The 22,897-nt window shown below is 32.7% G+C and overlaps 1 protein-coding gene across 4 annotated transcripts; it reads left to right on the top strand.

The window, feature by feature from the left end:
* The first annotated feature begins 131 nt into the window (after window positions 1-131).
* On the top strand, window positions 132-22,391 carry Ctl2 (Choline transporter-like 2). Of its 4 annotated transcripts, none has more exons than XM_068772307.1 (14): window positions 132-462; window positions 11,612-11,734; window positions 13,232-13,395; window positions 13,872-14,064; window positions 14,237-14,461; window positions 14,649-14,776; window positions 15,962-16,127; window positions 17,095-17,320; window positions 18,154-18,334; window positions 18,891-19,032; window positions 19,564-19,717; window positions 20,352-20,643; window positions 20,732-20,957; window positions 21,809-22,391. In XM_068772307.1, exons 1-14 carry the CDS (start codon window positions 447-449, stop codon window positions 21,904-21,906), a joined length of 2,334 nt encoding a protein of 777 aa, XP_068628408.1. In that variant the 5' UTR covers window positions 132-446; the 3' UTR covers window positions 21,907-22,391. The 4 variants fall into 4 exon arrangements, with proteins under 4 accessions (XP_068628408.1, XP_068628407.1, XP_068628410.1 ...); XM_068772306.1 differs by lacking the exon at window positions 132-462 and adding an exon at window positions 10,098-10,259; XM_068772309.1 differs by lacking the exons at window positions 132-462; window positions 14,237-14,461 and adding an exon at window positions 10,099-10,259.
* The last annotated feature ends 506 nt before the right edge of the window (window positions 22,392-22,897 follow it).

Raw genomic sequence — 22,897 nt, 5'->3', positions numbered from 1 at the left:
TCAACGAGATGGTTTCGAAATATTGTCCCGTGGAAATCTAGTCAACGAGTAGCCACGACCGTCAGCTATGCTCTTCTTGCATTATTATAAGAGTAAAGTGATTCAGCCGTTCACCCAATCAGCAGTCGCTATTGCCTTGTTCTGTGCATCGGACGTGTTGTTAAATAAACCGTGCGCTATACTTTACAAACTTTCACTTACGTTTATTTGTAAATAAATGGCTGTTCCAAAGTTTTAATCTTTTTAAAATATGGAAACACTGTGCCGATTTCGCTTACATTATAATTTTATATGTTTACATTAAACACTCTTTGTGTTCAATTGTGAAGTGAAATTAATAATAATACAAAAGATTGTGACTTGTTTTGAAAATAGTCAGCAACCTTTTGGTAGAGTCCGAAACATTTGTGTTTTTTTATGAATGAAACTATAAATAAATTTTAAAAATGAGCAAGGATTATGGTAAGTTTTAGGTTTCTTTATCAATATTTAAAAAATGTAGTTGTTGTTTGTAAAGATATTCCATATATACGTTTGTCATTGATTATACTAATTTTCATATATCGGATGTGAAAGGTACACAGAGAAAACAAGTACCTATGGTCTAAAAACCACTCAAAGAAGTAAATAATATATTGTTTTCAACATTGTTCGTGTAATTTCAGCGAGGGGGAACAGTTTAACAGTTAATCATGTCTGTCAAAATAGGCGACTGTCCCAAAAGTGGGAACATTACATTTTGTACGTAAAATGAGATAATACTGATTATTTGTATTTCTTTTTTTAAAAAAAGTGAGTGTTTTATATTTATAAAAATATAATTTAAGTCTTGTTTAGCTGTAACTATTCCCTATATTTTATCTGTGTAAACAAAAATGTTTCCATTAAAAAATTTAAAAAACACAGTGATTAAAAAACGAATTCCAACTTTTTAAAGAAAATATAGCAGAAGAAGGATATCATTTTAAAATATTTGTAAAAGCAAGAATGGAAGGCACTCCACCCGTCGAATTTATTATTTAAAAACAAATACTTAATCGAAAATAGATCGATGAATATTTTTACATACACATACAAAAATGCCACAATGTTTATATATAAAGAATAAAGTTTTTGAGAAAAAATGAATTGGTATTTTTTATTCGTGTCGAAAGGACGCAACAACAAAGGACAGTTTTAAACGTTTAGAACTTAAGTAAAGAAATATAATCATTTGCTCGCTTTAAACAATTGCTCTTTTCGATGGCTACCTAAATTTTCCGATTTATATTCTACTCCACGTAGTTTTAGGGGTATTTGTTTTCGTCGTTTTTCAAAAGTTGGTTGTAGGCCGAAGTTGTTAACTTGATTGATATGCTTCTCCATTGGCATAGGATGAGAACAAAATTAACTTATTGCATGACGTAGAAGAATCAAAATAAACAACCTATTTGTTTTATAATGAAATTATAATATAATGAAAATCATAACATTATTTTTTTGATATTTCTATGTTACTATAATGTAGATTTTTACAATAAGCGAGGATGACATACGATGACATATCTATTTATTATGAATACTAATAAAAGTTTCCCGAAAAAAGCAAATGAAGAAAGAAAAACAAAAAACCTCTAAAAATGTTTTGAAATTTTATAATATATAACATCACAGAATATTGCTAATTATTATTGGTAATTGTACTTATTCCAATTTAATTCTTTATTAATAATAATATAAAATGTAACGTTAAACCAACTTGTGCATATGTATTTTAGACATTTTAAAGTCAATTCGCGAATTTTATTTTATACAGCGACAATTGCTTACATAATTTCTGATTATAATAAACGTAGACAAATTTAACCTACTTAAATAATATAGTTTTTATTTGTCAATTACATCATAAAATGTTGCCGTTATCCCCATGTACATCTTTTAAACATATTGCTTCCTACTTGGTAAATGAAAGAAACGAAAAGAAAAGACAACATTTATTTATCATCCCGCTTCGGACTAATTCTTATTAAAGAATTTGCGTGAGAGATACAATAATGACTTACCAACAAACGGGAAAACCTACACGCATCGGTGTATGATTAAATGAAAACAATTCAATGTAAATTGACATGTCCCCATTACATGTATTTTTTTGTAATATAAAAATATTGATGCAGATAAATAAAAAAAATACTTTGTTTTTAACTGAAAAAGTTTGTTACGATTAATGAAATGTATTCATCGTTCAACATTTCAGCCGTAGAATGTCTACTACTGGGCGTGGGTCTCCACCACAGATTTCGTTGCAAGTAATTCCCTACACTCGTCGGTTCGTGGTGTCCATAGTAGAAAGTTAAGGCCCAGCGGCCATCTGTTCTCTGTGATACGTGATCTGCGGACTGCCACTTGTCATTCCTCTGGGCTATGTCTGTTACTTTCGGCCACCTCATTCCTAGTCTGATATCGTAGAGAAATCCCGAGCATGTGTATATAACTTTCTATGGGTCGATAAGCGAATGTAAGCTTGCCAAAGAGGCCCGATGAGAGATACCATAAGTCATCACTGGCAACATACATGAGCTATAGTAGAGGCGTGAACTCCGTTGTTTTTACTGAACGCTAACTCGTAGAATTAATAGCATTTATGGTTTCTACGGAGGCTGAATTGCGGCTGAACAATCATGGCGTTTAGCCGAAACATTCTTTATAGTAACTAAGCTCTCAGGAATCTATCTAGGCACGGCCGTCACATATTACTTTTCGTCTTTAAGACCGTCTGAACGAACATTCCATAAACTGAATAAGTTGAAGAACCTCTGTAAAATCAATTTTTTCGCCAAGGTCTACTTCCTTGGCTTAGACTGTCACTGCCGATTCTCAGGTCGATTGGTTGCTATTTGAATAGAACTCCTTAAAAGAATAATGTCTTATCAACAATCAAAATATGCACTTTGACCTTTTCTGTGGTTATCTATGTGGTATTTTTCGCATATTAATTTGTGTATAATATTAAGTTTTAGTAACAAATATAAAATCGCTTAAATATATAAAAATCAGAGTTATAAATATTAACGTTAAATTTAATTTTTTGCGTATTTCTTTTAGATCAAATGCATAATGAATTGCACAGCACTAGTAGTTAGTAGTTATGTAGTCGCAACTTAGTCAAATAGTCTTAAAGAGGCTTGCCTTTAGCTTATATACTAAGAACTACAACTTACGTTAGGCTTGAGTTATGTTACACATGATAACAGTAAGCCATAGGATTAGAAATACAATCCGGTAAAGGTAATATCCCGTTACATCATGTGTGTTAGATGAAGTAATTTTCTAAGATATATTTACTTAATGAGATAAAATTTGAATTTCTAATAAATATCATAAAAAATTAAGATTCGCGTAATCTCTTTGGAAAAATAACATGTAAAAAAATTGTTTGCCTTTTAATGGTATCAATAAATATGTATGTGTAATGTAATGGTAATAATAAATAACGTAATGATGATATAGCAAGAAATATTGTTTTAAAAATTTGGATCATTACATACTAAAATCAATTATTATTTACTATTTGTTCCTGCTTACTTATACTGCCTGACTTATAATGCCAAAAGTTATTGACATGATGCATTCCAACATAAAAAAACAGAAAGATCACTTTATACAAAGTAATTGGAAACACGTGTAAGCGCTTTTTGCTAAAAAGAACTTCTATACAATCACCACTTTAAAGCTTTTACACCTATATCAAGGGGTGATTGGTAAATAAAATAAAACAAAAAACACTGTTCACATAAAACGTTAAATATGAATGAAAAATATTCACGTGATTATTTTAAATAATCATTATATTTTTTTAAATACTTGTTACTATTAAAAAGGAAGGAAGTAAAGTGAAAAATTTAGTTGCAATAGTTATTAATCCTTACATGTTTAAGAATATTAATTGCCATGTTAACGAAGGAACTTATATAAATGTTTCACTCTCTTTTTTGCTTCAAGTTAAAAATATTATTAATATCTATTTATAAAAGAGATTTTCACCTATGTACTTATCACGTTATCTCTGGAGCCTTCTTAGAGATTTGAAATTTGGCAGAAATATTTTTTTTTTAACGAGCAGAGGTTAGTTAAGATCGGATTTTACGAAATTCCACTCTCTAAGGGGATTGAGGGAGACTTCAAAAAGTTCGCGAAACGGACGGGGTACAGCTGGTAAATGTAATATTAAATAAACTTTTTTCTATTTCTTTCTTATGCTAGTATGTTCATGCGATATCCTTTAAACACGTGATAATAGATTCTTTCACGTAACTCCGTGAATTATAAGGACCGTGAAGCAAGATTCTTCTTGTGTTCTTAAGATTAATAATTACATTTACCACTTATTTTTATCTGAATGTCTTACAGGTCAGGATTGTAACTCTTACTAGTCAATGACTGCATCTTTTCATGATTTGTCTTCGTCTCAAGGACGCCTTTGTTTTTGATGGCTCTGCGAACTGTCATGCCAAAAGCAGCAAGTTTTTGGTCTGTCATTCGCTGGGGCTGCGTTCACGTGGATTTAATTCTATTTTTTTTTATCCAAGACAACCTTTTAAAAATATTTAAAAGCTTTTACCATAATGTAGATAAAGTAACTTGAAATCCAGCGCATATTTATTAAGTAGCCGTGCCCTGTGCGCCAGCAACTAAAATCAATTTGAAGGAAAGACATGAAACAAGTGTTTAATTAATTTAGAGTCATAACTTAGAAACCTCCATGGGCTCATGCACAAGAATTATGCTAAATAACATCACGTGATCAAATGTTTACGATCCTATAAAAGACATCCAGACAAACATTCAATTATATGTATAGAAGACAAGCCATGTCAACTACATAAACTAAATAATTTTGTAAAATATGGTACAAAGATTGTAGTCCTTGTTAATTCCTTAAAACTTAAAACCTTATACATATAATTATATAGAAGATATTTTGTTTTAAGTGCACAATATTGTATGACTCTATTATCAATCGCAAATTATAAATAATTACAGTTTCATTTAGAATAAAAATTTAAATCTAATGAAAAATGGAATCATAATTGTAATAAAAAATAATTAAAAACAAAGTCACAAATATACTAAAGATTGAATTTCTAAAGTTTGTATTTAGTGTCTGCCTCGAGTTTCATGCGTGAAATAGCATGAAACTCGAGTGCTATTGCTGCAAAAATGTATCATAAAATGCAATATTAAAAGTAAACAACCTGGCGTCGGCAGAGCCGCGTCGACCACATAACCAATGCGCCGGATTCAGTCATTTTGTTCTGTAAGCTTGTACTCATTTCTTGTGGTTTCAAATCCCAGTAGGATTGAGGTCAGCTTGTCTAAGGATTCCATCTAACATTTTTGTTACTTATACACTTGACTTTAAATATTTATTTGTAGTTCCCTCTATTATTGTAAAAATTAAAGATTTCTTTTTATGCGATATGTGTTGCACATGTGAATAATTTTTTTTTAATTTCTGTTCGTTTCAGAATTTACATTTTATTATAAATAGAAAATCAATGCACCAAAACCAAGCTGTTTTAATAACGTTAATGGCTATCGTAATAAATTTATATCGATATTCTTTGAGCCACATCTTAAATATTAGCATTGCATTAAAAGAGAGTTTATACTGCTAGGATAAAGTTAGTTTTATATTTAATATTTTTAGGTAAACTAAACTTACACAACTATTCCGCGTTTATTGTTAACTGTCATATTCTTGCCCTCAATATATATTCTTTATTTCCCAACATATGTAAATTAACAATTTCTATACCCATGAGGTAATATAACTCTGCATCAATCTCCGCTCGATGTTCTCTGACAATTATGAGAGTATAATAATACTTTCATTTGTCATTAACATTACCATGATTCGAGCCGTCCTACGTCCACTGCTGGCCATAGGCTTTTCCCATAGATTTCAAATAGGAACAATGGCAATCAGCCTTTGTTCAGCGTCTTCTGACGGCCTTAACAACGGCTTCTATCCATCTTGCGCCTCCAAATCAGAATCTTAACCCATCTGTTCTGTTTGCTATGTAGCCTGTCACTTCCACTTGCTAATTCGCTAAGTTATGTTGATTCGTTCGTCTACAGTTCTTCACATTCGCGATTCATTCTCGTAGAAAAATATCAGGCATAGCCGTCTCTATGGCTCGCTGAACGACTGTGAGTTTGCCAATGAGGCCCCGAGTAGGTGACGATGTTCGCTGCCGTACTGTGACACTTCTCTTTATCTGTACATCGTGAGAATCTAACTTCTATGCATAGTGCTAACAATAAATTGGTCCTTTCGTTGGTTATGCACTTTGGTCAGCCGTTTGCTGTAATTTTCTTTAGATCATAGAGTAAAACGTCCAGTCTTGCACCCGGTCACCATAGACACCTACTTAAACGATCTTTAAGTTTGGCAGCTTTTCCATCCAGTGGAATATGTAACAGCCTTTACCGCGTCTCGCAAAGAGCCCTCAAGCTTAATTAATATAATGAGACCTAGATTCGGCACTTTCAGCGCTTTGCCAACTCAAACCGGGTGAAGCTGTAAATGTCAACAGGCAAACGTCGAGATTTCATGAAATAAAATATAATTTTTTTAACTACACTACGCTGACTTCTTTCCATTTGTCACCATCTTCATTTTAGATGCAAGATGTCCACTGCTAGAAATAGGCTTCCTTTGTAGATTTCTAACGGGAGTGACTGGAAGCGGCCTGAATCCATCGTCTCCTGACGACAAGGATAATCATCGGGGCGCATATGTACACTGCGCTAGCCGGTTAGTGGTCGCCTCACTTCAGCACCTTTAAACCCCGCTACTATTTGTCCTGCGCGCTATGTGACCAGCCTTTGATCTCATGAAGAAATCTCGTACGCAGCCTTTTAGTTGTTTTACAGCAAAAACAAAAAAGTATTCGTGTTATAGTTTAACATTTTAACTTTTATACAATTTAATTTATTTGTAATTTATTATTAATATTTACCAAAACATTTCCGTACGGAAAGACGATACAACATTAAAATCTGGAACAGAATCTATCCAATTTTGATGTGACCTTACTGACAACAAAGGCTGGAACTGAGCCAAATGCGGGCGAGCTTTTGAAATCTGTGGTGAAGAGTTAGTCGTAGAATAACGCCTCGTCTTTAATGTTTTATTTCTAAACATTTTTCGTAATCAAACATTCTATAACAAAGTTATTGTAGCAGTGTTTTTAAGCTATTGCAACATAAATTTACAATCAACAAAGATTTTTTATTTATGAATATTATGAATTCATAATAAAACATCGAATAGGGTTATTTTATTAAATAATTTAAAGTATTATTTAAGATAAAAATAAAAAATGAAGTTTGTTTATAAGCATTAAGAAATAAAAGACAGTTCGTTCGTTAAAATAACACGTCATCAGTTATCTATTTTAAGCCCTTGGAGATTGCCACATACAAGACACGTCGCACGTATTTATACGCGAAAGATTGAAGATTCTGAAGTCATTTTACCCAAAGGTGCATTTGTCCCAACATATTTATAACTTTATAAATAATCCTTTATGTTAGTAGACTGTTCGATATTACTTATGCGATTCAGTGATGAAATGTCAATGAAGCGCTCTTGTTTTATAGTGTTTCATCATTCATCGTCTTCCGACGATCTTTCAGTGTTAGTGTAAACATTTTTAGGTAAAAATAGTTTAACTATTTTCAAATGGCTGCTATGTAAATTTGTCTCTTGGTTTTGAAACTCCAGTAACATTGTGAGTTGGTAATGATAATTCGTTCGAAAGGAAAAATACTATACTATACTTCTGATACTTCTAAAATTACGTTTAACTGTATATATATATATATATATATATATATATATATATATATATATACACACACACACACACACATATATATATATATATATATATATATATATATATATAATAAGTAAATAGAAATAGAATTATTTACTTTAAAATTATTCATTATCGGATAAGATTTAATACAAAAAAATTTACGCAATATCACATGAATGATGGTAAAAATCTACACGTATGAAGCAACTTGATTGACTCATAAATATATATTATATTATCACATATTGAGGCCTTTAATAATTTATAACCATATGAAAAGGACCTTAATTTAAACAAATTTAACATGTATTGTAAAAATAAAGAAGTGGGAAAGTTATCTGGTATCGAGTATTCGACGTATTTTTTAAATATATTTAATTAAAAAACATTAAAATTTTAATTATTCTTACAATAATCATGCCGTTAGTATCGGAATGCAGTAATTACATAGAATGGTGGTCAATAGCGAGTAATGCGACTAAGCTTTACGTGCGAGTAAAGGGCATTGGTGATATACAGTTATCGTATTAAGTATTCCAATGACAACATAAACATAACTCAGATCAAATACAAATACATTGCAATAAAATTAAATCCCAATACTGTGTTTTAAATCAGAGACCGTTGTTTCTGAGAAGTTAATGGTATCGGTTATTGTTTCAACAATCACGTGCAGTTTACTTATGACGAACAAAACAAGACGTGGTGACAAAGAAATAATAAGCAAGAACAATGCATCAATCATTGTCATTTTTTATATTTTGCATACAGGACTTTAAAGAAAGTAAATGTTTAACATATCTGTCAACAAAGTCCTTTAATTCTTTTACACGTGTTTCTAATAATTTGGCCAATAACTTCTGGTAGTACAAAATCTGCAAAGACAGAATTAATTATAATTCATTTTAATATGTAGTAATTTGAATCGTTACGTTATTAATTATTTCGGAACTCATTGCTTTTATGTAGGAAGAAGCTTATATTAAATGACAATAAACGAACTCTACATTTACCCGTATAAAGATTTTACATCTAGAACCATTTACCCTATATTGTCTTTATTTCAATATTGTAACTCCGGATAGAGTGCGTCGATGCGATGATCTCGGATCTACAGACATAAATAAGGCCACCGTCACCGTAAACAACACTCGTCAGCCCATTCACACGTCTAATACAAAGCATAGAGCATACCTATTGAATTCTTATAGATATTATACTAAAACATTTTGTGATCATTTATTTAGCAGACTTACCTTATCCATTTCTCTATTGTATCCATTTCTTAATGTATATTAAAAGTAATTGAAAAGCATTTCTTATTAACGTTCATATTTGTTATTTAACTCGTACGTAGATGAAATCTGTGTACGCGTTAACTGTCTTCGTCTGTCAACTTGATTTCTGTCCTTATTATAACTTTAATACAACATTAATTAATTATATCTGCTATTAGTTTTTTGGACATATTGTTCGTGTACCAGAGGTCTATTAGAGCTAAAAAGTTCTTGAAATAATCATGAACCGATAGAAACGGCGTGGGTAGGATATATTAAATAATTGACAAATGTCACTTATATTACAGCACCTATGTGAAAAGATCTTTATCACGTACGCGAGAGCAGTCAGTATTGTATCTGACGTTATCGTGCGCGCATACGAGGTCGTTTAAACTACTAAATAAACTGTGTACGAAAAATAACGTGTTCTAAAATCAAATAAAAACTAGCGCAGGTTAAAAATATATTCACATCTGTAATTAAATTACGTAGCAGCAGTGTCATAAACTTGTGCAAATAATTTTTAAATAGTTTGAAGATATTATTGACTTCAATACATCATGTTATTTACTTTACGATATTATGAACAGAAACTTCAATTTTAAAGCACGCCTATAAAAGAAACATTTTGTTCGCTATCGTACTATTCTTATTTCATAATATTTTAAATGTTTTTTTTTTTGACATTTAATGGATTTAGTAAATTTAATCATTGTTAAATCTTAGTTTAATTTACTATGTATTCATTGTACATTTCTTGCGCTTCTATATAGATATCTATAAATTTTTAAATTTTTTTTATATTTATCTCGTGGGCTTTGCAAAAAAAGTCAAAATTTTACCGCGTATAGACAAACACAAATTCTGAGTAATTTTAAAATCCTCATTATCATATTGTAAATAAACAATATCTATATCGATTTGATAAGAACTCGAGTGGTCATATCAGATAGAAGTTCCCTGGATAATTTTCAGGCAAAATTTTATGTGACGTTGTGATAAAGTTAAAATAGTATTGATTGTATTGTGAATATTTTACACATGTTATGCGTTCATTGATACTGAATAATGGGATGTTGTGGAGATTGCTGTGTGCCACCAAAAGAATCCAGTACGTAAATTGTCTTTGATTTTTGAATTAAAATTTATATTAATAACTTTATGCTACTGATTTATCAATGTCGGATACCCACATGTTTGTATACGCGTCATAGGCAATGTTACGCTTTATCAATTCAAAACTAACATTTTTACTACACTTTATCCAGAACCAAAATATACCCAAAGAGAAAAGTAGTAATTTTAATTAATATACCAATATTCTTTGAGGTTATATAACCTACATAATTATATAAATCTGAGATTATAGATAATACATTATAATAATTTTATTTTATCAATTTCAATTCAATTTTATTTTTATCGTTTAATAATTTCATTATAATAGATCAATCGTAATCATCGTTAAAATATATTTTTATAATGATGTGGGTATTTTTACGAAATTACAAAGCTTTAATAACTTTGATTATGCTTGTCGATTACCAGTATGTACTTATGAATCATTGGCATAAGTTGTCCTTTTGTTGAAATACGTATATAAGTACCGATGACAAAGCAAACATCATGCAATTAATTCTTCCATTGTACTTACGTTAAAGTTATTGACGGATTGTTACTGTTTGCGATATTTTCATATACATTTTACTCGGATTACATCGGAACCATCAACCGAATAAGTAATTAAACTATATACATTATCATCATTTCAAAAATAGGTCGTCCATTAATGGACATAGGCTCTCTCCATAGATTTCCAAAAAGTAGTCTTTTTTCTGTGGAAGCGGCCTGCAACAACCTTAACAAGGTTCAAATTGTAAATGGGACGTCCTGTGCTGCGCTTGCCGGTCTTATGGTCTCCACTCCAGAACCTTAAAGCCCGACTACTGCCATTGGTTTTTCGTAACATATTTTATAAAATTGGGAAACCTCAAAGCTTTTATGTTTAGAGCGTTCGGCGCTATTGAGTACACATGGAATAGGAACCATAAACCAAACGTAGGCATAGGCTGTTCCTGACTACGTGGATAATATTCCCATTGTGGAGTTCCCTAGAGGACTGAACCTTGACTCGATCGATTCAATCGGTGAAACTAAGTAACTGGTTAAGACCTTATCGAGGCCCCAATTAAAAAACTACGGTTTGGGTTGTAATTCAATACGCGTTTAGTATTTCGATTCTGGAGTTCTCGAGTGGACTGAACCTCGACTCAATCGATTACTATAGCGAGACTGGTCCGATTAATACAAAAATCTTAATTTAGAAAACTTGTATATTATATATTTATTGAGATTGTTAGAATAAAACAATTGTATTTATAATTCCGTACAGGGTTAATGGTTAGATGACATGAAATTTTAATTTCAATATATGCCGTTTTATTAAAATACATGCCATTGTAGGAGAGCCAATACGATATGAACCGGACTTCAGCGGACCAACTCGTAATCGGTCCTGCACCGACATCTTGTGGCTGATTGTTTTCATCCTGTTCCTAGGAGTATGGGGATACGTCGGATATTACAGTAAGTGTATTAACGTTCAATTGTTTTCGTACCTTTCTAAATTAATGTTATTAATGGCTTTCGCGTAATTTGTCACATAATTTTAAATTAAAAACCAATGGTACCACCATTTGATGTTTCTGAATTCCTCTTATATAATTAGTGTGTACGCTTTTACTATAAACTTCAAGTGTGATAATACAGCTGAGATTTAATAGATCTAACTACTATATTAAATATATCTGTTAAAAAAATCACTGAAAAAATTTGTCTCTGTTTGTTGTGAGCGCTTCTCGAATTAGGGTGCATTTAAAAACCTCATATTCACAAAATTTAATTTGATGAATGATATTGTAGAGAAGACTCTATTTGATTCAATTTCTATCATATCGGACTCTTGTAGCATTATTCACTTGACGTACACCTATGATAACTAAAAGTGATCCAAAGTGAATTATAATTTGAATAAATGAATAAATAAGTTACGTCAACATGCTTATATTCGCAACACCGCGTCAAAGCTTATATTTGATATGTGTGGGTGAGAATAATTCTGTATTAATTCAAAGCCGCTCGGACGAATTAAATCATTTTAAAATATGATAGTATTACTTAATATATACATACATATATAGTACATTAAAACAACACTTATTTAAAAGTAAATTTCTGTGGCCCCGGCTATTTGCAGTTTCTGCAAGTTTCGGTTGGTAGGGCACACAGGGCACCTATCGAAAAACCGTAGTGAAGGTCGAGGGCTCCCGGAGACCCTCGGCTAGGACTTCTACATACTAATAACTTACTCTTAGATCGCTTCGGTGGACACTCTATGGAGTGACCAGGCTCAAGGACCCTCTTGGCTTCTGTTGTCAGATGTCGATAAATACCCCCATAATTAAAACAAAACCGTGTAACAAGAAGTATGGCGAGGTATGGGAGGCGATGCGTAAATGTAATGCAGGTGAATGCTGTATGTTGAATGTATGCTTTATGATAGAATTTGTAAAGAATGAGAGAGGGAAGGTGAAAGTAGGAGGGTGTATATCCCTGTCCTGAAAATAAGATGAGGAAAGAGTGCATAAAAAAATTCCCACAGCACTGCGACACAAAGGGACGACTCCCGAGAGGGCCGAACCTCAGATTGATCGGTTGCTATTGCTTGGTTAACATCACTACTTCCACTTTGAAAAGTTAGCGCTGGGAGTGGCGGTGGCGGAAGAAACTCCAGCACGCTTCTATCTATCTATTTATGTATGAGCGGGGTTGGCGTTCCCTGTGATATACGATCCGACCTCTTTTCCGACGAGACCGGTTGCTATCAAATGGCGAATATTTATAAATTTTAATGTAATTTTTATGAATTTTATGTGGTAGTTGTATTTCAGTTTACAGTACTGATGATGTTTGAATCAATAAAATATATATCAAGTGTCATTGATCCTTACGTAATCACTGCGAGAAAGGACTCTTCGCTTTTAGTATAAAATGAATGAATAAAAAATTGTAATTAATTTGTAGGTATAACAAGAGGCAATGTGGAAAAACTGTTAGCTCCTATTGATTCGAAGGGTCACCGATGTGGGTTGGACTCCGGCCTCGAGGACCGAAAATACTTGATGTTTTTCGACCTCACACGATGCCTGTCACCAGGGACTCCAATTACCGGATGCCCTACTCAGCAAGTACGTAATTACTCTAGTATATTGTTTTATAACGTAAAGTTGTGTATATGCACTTACTTCCTTAAAAGATAATGTTCGTTTCAAAACATTATAAAAGAGACGCTGTACAAAGACGATGCAAAAAATAAAACAAAACGTTGTCTTTGGTTTGGCTATGATAACATCTAGATATGTTTCAAATAAGAAAACGCGTTTGCATATTTAATATATTTAATTTTAAAAAAAAAACTTGAAATGACTGTCGAGAAAGGATTCAATAGAAAACTTGTAGAAATAAAAAAGAATGGGAACGAACGTAATAACAATAGATTGCTTAATAATGTTTATTAAATGTTATGGGAAACTATTGCGGGTAAGAAACATTGCCCATCTTTCTTGTGGGTATAATGGTTTTATAATATTGTTTTATAGAAACATAATGGTATTCTCGTTACGAAAGTTTACTATTTTAACACTTGAATGATTTATCGTTGCAGATATGCGTCAATAAATGTCCAGACCAAACGATAGTATTCCACGCAAGAATCACCAATGCCTCCTCGTTCGAGCAAGTGAGATCCAACATGGTGTGCACCGATGACGTCAATATACAAACAATGACACACACAGAGGCCTTGCAAAACATAAATGATGGGAAATGCGCCGGTTACGTTTTGAGAAGTCAACCAGGTGATTACAAAACTTTCCGCTAGGTTGTGCAGTGTTAGTGATTAAAGATGTTTTTTTGTTGTTATATATTTTGGCTTTAATATCTAATATGTACTACGGTGAGCTTACGGCATGATTTTATATTAAACCGTAATGCTAACCGACGGCGATCAGATGTGATAATGCGCTTCAGTGTTGTTCCGCTGCATCGGCGACCTGTCCACGATACAATGCAAGGACACGAATCCTCAGTCCAAATGGACCGGCGACGGCGGGGGCCAGGTCTGTGTCAGGAACCCGAGAGAGGCACAGAAGTCCTTGCTAAACAGTGCGACCGCACTGGACTCTTACATTGGCTGGATTGCTGCTAGTTGGGTGAACTACTTCACGTCCGACGAGCGGGAGACACACGTTGTAGGTAGCCACGAGGCCAAGTACATGCACGTGTAGATTAACCCAACTAAATAACCCATTCCGCATGTGCACAGCTTTTAACCGATAACTCTTGTTTAGCGCTCTTATAAATATTTCACGTTACTAATAAATTTGATTATAAAATGATTCTTAAACTAACACCGGGATATGCTTGACCTGTACTGACGCAGTGTTGGGCCGATGCTTCCCCATCGTCTCGGAGGCGATGGAAGTTATTCGAGAGATCAACGACAATTTGGCAAATCTGGATGAAAATCAGGTGCTCGAACAACTCCGCAAATTGATACAATTCGATCAGGTAGTGTACACCTTTTTCATTTGCACTTGCAGTGCTTCATGCTAATAACAATATATACAAAACCTTTTTAAACGTAATTTGCGGAAATTAATTATTTTACGCAAATCATGTTGCCAGCGCGCAATGAGTTAGAATGCTTATAACTAACTTTTAAGATATAACGTGATTATAAAGGTAACAAAACCTATTTTTTTATAATTTCCTTGTGTTATTCCTACCATAATTTAATGGACGATGCTACTATAACATAATAGTTCTATAGTTTATAAAGAGAAGTGACGCAGGGATAATTGTATATAACAATGAAGTTCTCTTTAACTTCTGGAGACACTTGTTGAAATTAAAAGCGCACGTATTGTAAAAAAATAATTAATATTTAGCATTAAATAGTATGATTAGTCTAGTAATTATCGTATTCCCCATAGGATGTTCTGCAAACGCTATTCAAATGTAATTTAGTTAAGTACTTGCATGTTTATGTTAACGTACTTTTTATTGTATTGATTATGTGTTAGCACCGCTTTATTCATGTAGATTAATTAAAATATTTTATGATGTAATAAATACCTTTCTAGTTTGATTAGAATATTTGGGCTTGAAAATTTTATCTGTAAAACTTTGTCTCCAATTCAATTTTAACAAAACATGCTTTGTTTACGTTTTAATGATATGTGTGTATGTATATGTATAAATATATATATATATATATATATATATATACATATATATATTTTTTTTTTCGAAAAGACTTTTTCAAGCACTTTCAAAAAGTCAAGGTATTGATACAACGTAAATTCGAATATATTTTTATACATAGATTACTGCTCGATTCGGATCGTTGATTCCATTGATAAACCTTTCAAGAAACTCGATAGTTACCCTTTTGATGCCAAATTTAAATTTTTTCCTCGTATAAATTGTCTATTTGTCACGTGAACATCAGCATGATTCTAACCCTAGGCACCTTTATCTGCAGTAGGCTTTATTAATAAATCTTGCCTTAACCTAAGCTTTGAATTTTTTTGCTGATCAATTTAAAATTGTTTCAGAGATATTATAGAAGCGTATACCTTGTCCCAAAAAGATTAAATTTTAAGTAAAATATAACTCGCTGTCACAAGTATTCACCGCTTTCGTATGTAATATAAATAAAGCGCTAGCTGAAATCCAAATATTTCTTGACAGTTATCGTCGCAAATAGTTCAAGACCTGGTGCAGTCGCGGTGGTACATGGCGGGTGCGGTCGTGGGGGTGGTCATCATCTGCTTCATCTACATCTTGCTGCTACGCTGGCTTGTTGCGCCTGTCGTTTGGGTTTCCATCGCTGGACTACACGTACTTTTGGGCTTTTGTAAGTTTTCTTTACTTTTCCATGAATTTGCGTAACACATTGTGTGTTCCCTTCATGAATATAGATTATTTTATATAACCGCCAAATCTTTTCTAAAATTGGTAAAACCTTTTTCACTACTTACAATAAATGTTCTTTTTTTGCGATTATTACTTCTCTTTCCAGGGCTCGTCTGGGACCCTCGTAGATTTAAGTTGAAGAACGTCATAACATAGGAACTCAATCTGATAATAGTTACAAACAATTTGGAATTTGCTGTCATTCGTCTCACGACATACACGAATGGTCACTGTAGTAATCCTTTATGGATAATAAATAAATAAATATATTCCATGTCCATATTGAAAGGGCAATGAATATTTTTTTACTGAGGAAAAAACAATACTTTTATCGGTTGACAATTAATTGAATTATAAGCGCTTTTCAATATAGAGGTTGCGTTGTTACAGTGGTTTGACTTTATACAACATTTTATCTAATTGGGCTCTTCTGACATTTCACTTGACGTACGCTTAATTATCTCTTGTGTCCCTAAATATTTTCAATAGTTATATCAAATATATTCAAAATCGTCATCATCATTTCAGTCATAAGACATCCACTGCTAGTCATTAGCTACTCCAATAGATTTCCAATATGACCGGTAACTTGCATCCAGAGTTTTCCGATGACCTTAACAAAAGTCTTCGTTCCACGTTGTGGGTCGTCGGTATCCTGTGTCCACTTGAGAACCTTAAAGGCCCACTACCATCTATTCTACGCGCTATGTGACCTGCTCATCGCTACTTTAACTTGCCAATCCGTAGATTTCTTTATTCCTTATTCGATCTTGTAAAAAATCACGAGCATAGCCCTCTCTTTAACTCGTTGAACGTCTCATTAATAGTAATGAGTATCGATTTGTCTATATCTACTTAAAATGAATGTGAGTTTTGATGATATATAATATTAAAAACGTTATTTTCAGCTATATATTTATGTTACAAAAACTACGTGTACTACCGCGACAATCCAGTGTCGCTTGTCCAAACGACGAACCTGAAGGGGTACGCGCAATCCATATTCACGAAACAGGAGACCTGGATGACCATACTAGTGATATTGGCAATCGTCTTGGCCATTTTACTTATTATCGTCATATTCTTAAGAAGCCGGATTGTTATCGCTATTGCGCTAATACGAGAAGGAAGTAGGTAAGTACAATAGAATTAAAAAGATTATTTTTATTATACATAAGCAAAAAAATCTTAAAAACACTATGTTTATACATTTTCTTTATTTTACTGTAAATAACTGTTGCGGTATATCGATAACGTCTACATGCATCTCTGCATAATGGTCGGCCACCTTAACCTCATCTTAGTGCCGTACAGAAATAGTGTGTTATATGAAATTAAATAATATAAAACTTAAACTTAACTAGTTAGTAATCAACAAAATGATCCTTCAAGCCGAATTTTTTAATTAAAGATTGATAATGGCAATTAATTTTTGTTATTGTTGCATACATTTTAGTGTTGCAATTTTTTTTAAATTATGCTATATTTGCAGAGCCAATATTAAATTATACACTACTTATCATACAGTTCACTTGTAACAAGGCAAGCACGTCTTTACATGGAAGTAAAATGTATTTTACTTCTATGAATCTATTCGTTACTATATTTGTTACGTTAATTATTAATGTTTGCAACTATGTTATATATTATAACATTAAGCTCCATTGACAGTTTTACAAAAAGTGTGTTAGGGGATATTGTTTCTATTTTATTGGGAAACAATTTCCGAAGCTTATAAATATCACAAGCAGTCTATAATAAAGAAATTAAACTGTTTTAAAGAATTACGCTGCTCCCAATTCATTATATTTGCGCGCAGCTAAAGGAAAAGTACCTTCTTTACGAATGCTGACGTCTGCTACAATCATCTGTCCCTTTCCCTTACAAAAATGTTCTTGAATAAGTCTATACTAACTCTGTCCGGCGAATAAAGTATACTATATTTTGAATTTACTTTTTTTTTTCAGGGCGGTAACAGCTATTAAATCGACAGTACTATTTCCAATATTCCCGTGGATTATCCAATGCGCAGTGATCGCTTACGGAGTGTTGGTACTAATGTACTTGTTGTCTATCGGCGAATCGGCCTTTAGGGTCGTGAACTTGAAAAATGACACCCGTTGTGATTGCAGCGGGGCCTACACTGAGGTAATTCATTCCGTCTTTAAAAGGCAAAGATTAGAAAGATCGAAAGTAGAGTCTACATTACACAAAGATTACAAAGATTAGAACATACTGTTGTGTACATTATCAGATATATAATACTTAAACTCTTACCAGCTGTGGTAATTATTTTTAATTGTATTTAATTAACTGTACTTTGGCTGTTTGTTAAAAAAATAGAACATTGTAGTGAGCATTAATAATTATAAAGAAATTTATAGATGGTTTTACATGCGTCTACTTTTTAAAAGGCGCACTAGTTGTCTTTGTTAATCATCGTCTTCTTGATTGTCAAAAAATACCTTTTAAATATCTTTCTTGTTGGATGTACCAATGAGCTTATCTTCGTAATCATGAAAACACACACGGTTAAATACTAAACAAGAGTCAATGTAAAACACGCCAAAAGGTCTATGAACTCGTGATTTAGCTAAAATCTGTTAAGCACTTGGTCTACGTGGAACTCTTGTATTATAAGTTATTTTAGTTAGGTCTAATATTTTTATATATCTTGATACTACAATATTACAAATGTTTTTAGGACTATGTCAGTTGTGAGCCTTCAACTTTTACACTAAAATGCCACGACACCACTCCGGGCTCTGGCTATTTACAGCCCTGTCGACTGGCCTCTTGCCACTTCATAGGTATTGATGGCCCGCATAGCGTCGTATACATGCACCGTGAGTTATTGTTTATTGCTATATTGGTAAAAAATAACAAAGTATCCCTTCTTACTTAATTAATTCTACTTTAGCAATAAGACGTGTGATTTTCATATTATAGTGCTACCGAAAACCGCTGCACCGTACCCATATGTGTGTGGCGAGGCGGGGGGAGTATTGGCCTCACCATTCCATCAATCCGCCGAAACTTTTAAGGCGACGATGCTCATGCTTTATTTTCCTCTGCCCCTCCTTGTCGTTTTTCCAGGGCGCGGTACAGCGGTTTCGGTAGCGCTGTACCGCGCCCTGGAATTGGATTGTAATATTCCAAATACTGAAACACAGGCCTCTACTTACAGAGTATTCTGTGAATTTCAAGTATCTTTTGGATTTTAAGTCCTAAGATAAATCGAATTCCTCATATTTTTTTTCTTCACCATTCGAGTACTATTAATAATTGCAATCATTAACAAATATGCCATAGTGTGATTTTTTCAATGATATATTGTTGTAAAGTATAAATTAAAATAATTCAGGAAAATATTTCAGTTGTTAATCTGCTTGGTTTCTTCTGGACGATGTTCTTCATCAGCGGCGTGGCAGACATGATGCTTGCAAGCACTTTCTCCACTTGGTACTGGACGCCTCATAAAAGCGACTTACCCTTCTTTACTCTCACTTCGGGCATCTACAGAACCTTACGGTACGAAATGATGTTAAATTTTATATCCAATATTAACGCACTGATGCTATGTTCGATGGAAACAGCATAGCGCTCTTTCAACCGCAGTATTGTCAGGGAGACACAACAATTGTAAAAAAAATAAAGAAGAGTGTACATGCAGAAACAAAGTTTAAACGATACTATTCCAAAAAGACGCCAAGTCGTAGAATAAACGAAACAGTTAATAATACAACGCGTACATGCTTATCACACTAAATATACATGTAAAGGCATCCTTAATCTGTTATTATTCGCTAATGAGATAAAGTGAATATTTCCTTTTATCAATTCTGACCGGCAAAAGTAGTAATAATGCCGAATAATGTTACGAATTGTGTCCATCAAAAAAAATTCTTGTCCTGAATCCGATTTCAGTTTATCTTAGATTTTTGCTCTTTATTTATATTATCATTATTATTGATTTTTATCTCTATTCTGTGGATGTGGAACGAACCTGCAAGAGATTTTCGTATTTATATGGACACTTTAAAACCTTCAACTGTAGACGCTAATAAGTCTAAACAATTGAAAGCTAGTCAATAAAATAATAAATAAACTTTCAAAATTATTACATTACAATTTATGTAAATGGCAAATATTGTAACATTTCCAGCTACCACCTCGGGACTGTTGCTTTGGGAGCATTAATCATAGCTATAGTCAGAGTAATAAGAGTCATATTGGAGTACATTGATCACAAAGTGAAGAAATTCGACAATCCGTTCACCCGCTGCATCTTATGTTTTTGCAAATGCTTCTTCTGGTGTCTGGAGAACTTCCTCAAGTTCATCAATAAAAATGCTTACATTATGTGCGCTGTACATGGGAAGAACTTTTGCACCAGCGCAAGAGACGCTTTCTCTTTACTTATGAGGAATATTATTAGAGTTGTGGTGCTAGATAAGGTAATGCTATAATAATTTAAAACAAATCTATTGTTGCTCATTTTTCATAAAATATAATTACTACAATATATTTTTGTTAACATTTCAGGTCACAGATTTCATCTTTTTCTTATCTAAATTGCTGATTTCAATCGGTGTGGGATTCGCAGTGTACTATCTCCTTCAATTGAACTACTTGTACGAAGTAACGCAGGGCGAACGCTTGCATTACAATTACATTCCCGCCATCATACTCAGCGTAGCCACCTATCTCATTTGTACTATATTCTTTAATGTATACTCCATGGCTGTGGACACACTTTTCCTCTGCTTTCGTAAGTATATTTTGATGGAACATAAGAAACTTAGTTACACTATATGAAAGCACAAATAGATTATATTATATTATTATATTGAGATATCTACATACGATGAATTTCATCGCCTATTGAGGTCAAGATGGGTCTACCACCTATTTGGATGATAAATACCACAGATCTGAGAATAGGTGAAACTCAGCAGGACTACATTTTATAAAAAAGAATGTAGTCACATATTTAACTAACATTGAAATAAACTGAAGGCGAACACATCATTCCTAAGGAGCTTCTATGAAGTAATTTACTATGTGTCATTATCTCTTGCATTAATTTCCAAGTTCTAACTTACTATGGTTTAGTTTATTATAATCAAGATCTATAAATGCAATCGAAGTTTTAAATGAGTCTACCCTAATTTTAATATATAATTACGAACTACCAAAATATGGCATTCCCGGACACCCACCAATCAAAATGCGTATTGAGTAACAGCCCAAGCCGGGATTTCGACTTAAAGGCCTAGTCTCATTGAGCCGTCACTCCATGCTACAAGGAATCGTCCCCCAAGCCACAAAAGACTGTTATTGCCTTCCAATGTCTCTTACATTACATCCTAAATATATATTTAGTCTGGCTACCCTCATTGCTCCCCACCTATCCTCGTATATTTAATGCCAAAAAGGCAATTAGTGACTTTCTTTTATTAAAAATGGCCGCTCATATCGATGCTGTCTTCTTGAAATTTATAAATATATGAAAGCAATTTATTGTAGTCTAGTACAGTGTGGTGTATATCTCAATTAATCTACAAGAATGTAATAATGATTTGTATATCTCGTTGGAAATCATCCTTTGTTTCATTACAGTGGAAGATTGCGAAAGAAATGACGGATCCGCTGAAAAACCTTACGTCATGTCGAAAAACCTTATGAAAATACTTGGGAAAAGAAACAAAAATGTTTGAATAACCTGTAATTATGTGCCAATTTAAAAACATTTTTTGTAAATAATTAACGTTCTCAAAGTTAATTCTTAATTGATATTTTAAACATTTATACCTGCTTTTAATACACAGAAAAATAATAATAACACAACGAAAGACATTATTATTTTTTGTAAACAACTCTTATAAATGTATAAATAATACACAGATTATACAAAGAATTCAATGTAAACAGATTATTAAAATACTTTATGAATACTACAGTTTTTTGTATAGTTATTTCGGCTAAAATAGTTTTTACTATTTTTAATTGTGTATGGTATCACTACAATACACTTTAATGTTAGTTATTTTAGTGATTTTTTATTATAAGTAAGCTGTTTAGATTTTATACTATGTAATGAATGCGACGTTTGCGACTGATATTAATATGCACATTTTGAAAGGAAATGTAGGATATTACTTTTGATATTTATATTTCTCATTTATTATATTTATAAAAAATATTCTCGGAAACCAGTTTTTTATTTGTCGCCTGACGACCTTTTAAATCTATTTCAATAAAAACTAGAATATAATGATTAATACAAAAATTTTGATAAAACTTGGTTGCAACCTCTCATAATATCAAGACTACACAAGAGAACAATTAAAAGAAATCACAAATATAATGTCATGAAAGTTATATACAATCAAAATTAATTGTTTGGTGTACTGTTATGCTTGGCAATGAAAATAAGTTCAATGCACGGGTTGAATCCGACTGGTAACCTCAAGGTGGTGGATTTCCCCTCGACATGACCGTTTGTGCAACGCTATGCGAATATTAATTAAATAAATTACTAAATTATATATTCCAATGGAGGTTAGTTATTAAGTCGGAGTTCACGTTTAGTTTTAAAGTGATTAATACTGAAACTTTTCAAAAACAACCCAGATACATATTATATGGTATAGTATCGTACTTGTACTCAGGCAGTGCATTCTACAATAATAGTTAGTGTATACTTTA

Source organism: Battus philenor, unplaced genomic scaffold, assembly GCF_028537555.1.
Source record: "Battus philenor isolate CCGP_79_NKW_IND1 unplaced genomic scaffold, ilBatPhil1.0.hap1 SCAF_5, whole genome shotgun sequence".
Taxonomy (NCBI): domain Eukaryota; kingdom Metazoa; phylum Arthropoda; class Insecta; order Lepidoptera; family Papilionidae; genus Battus; species Battus philenor.
Note: the sequence above shows the minus strand (reverse complement) of the source record. Positions and strands in the feature narration are given on the sequence as shown.

What these genes read in the sequence shown, in the direction of transcription:
- Ctl2 (XM_068772306.1), top strand. Translation starts at nt 10,217, where the DNA reads ATGGGATGTTGTGGAGATTGCTGTGTGCCACCAAAAGAATCCA. An exon ending in GCGGGAGACACACGTTGTAG is followed by an intron (nt 14,462 to 14,648) that starts GTAGCCACGAGG and finishes GTACTGACGCAG; the next exon opens with TGTTGGGCCGATGCTTCCCC. An exon ending in GGCATCTACAGAACCTTACG is followed by an intron (nt 19,718 to 20,351) that starts GTACGAAATGAT and finishes TAACATTTCCAG; the next exon opens with CTACCACCTCGGGACTGTTG.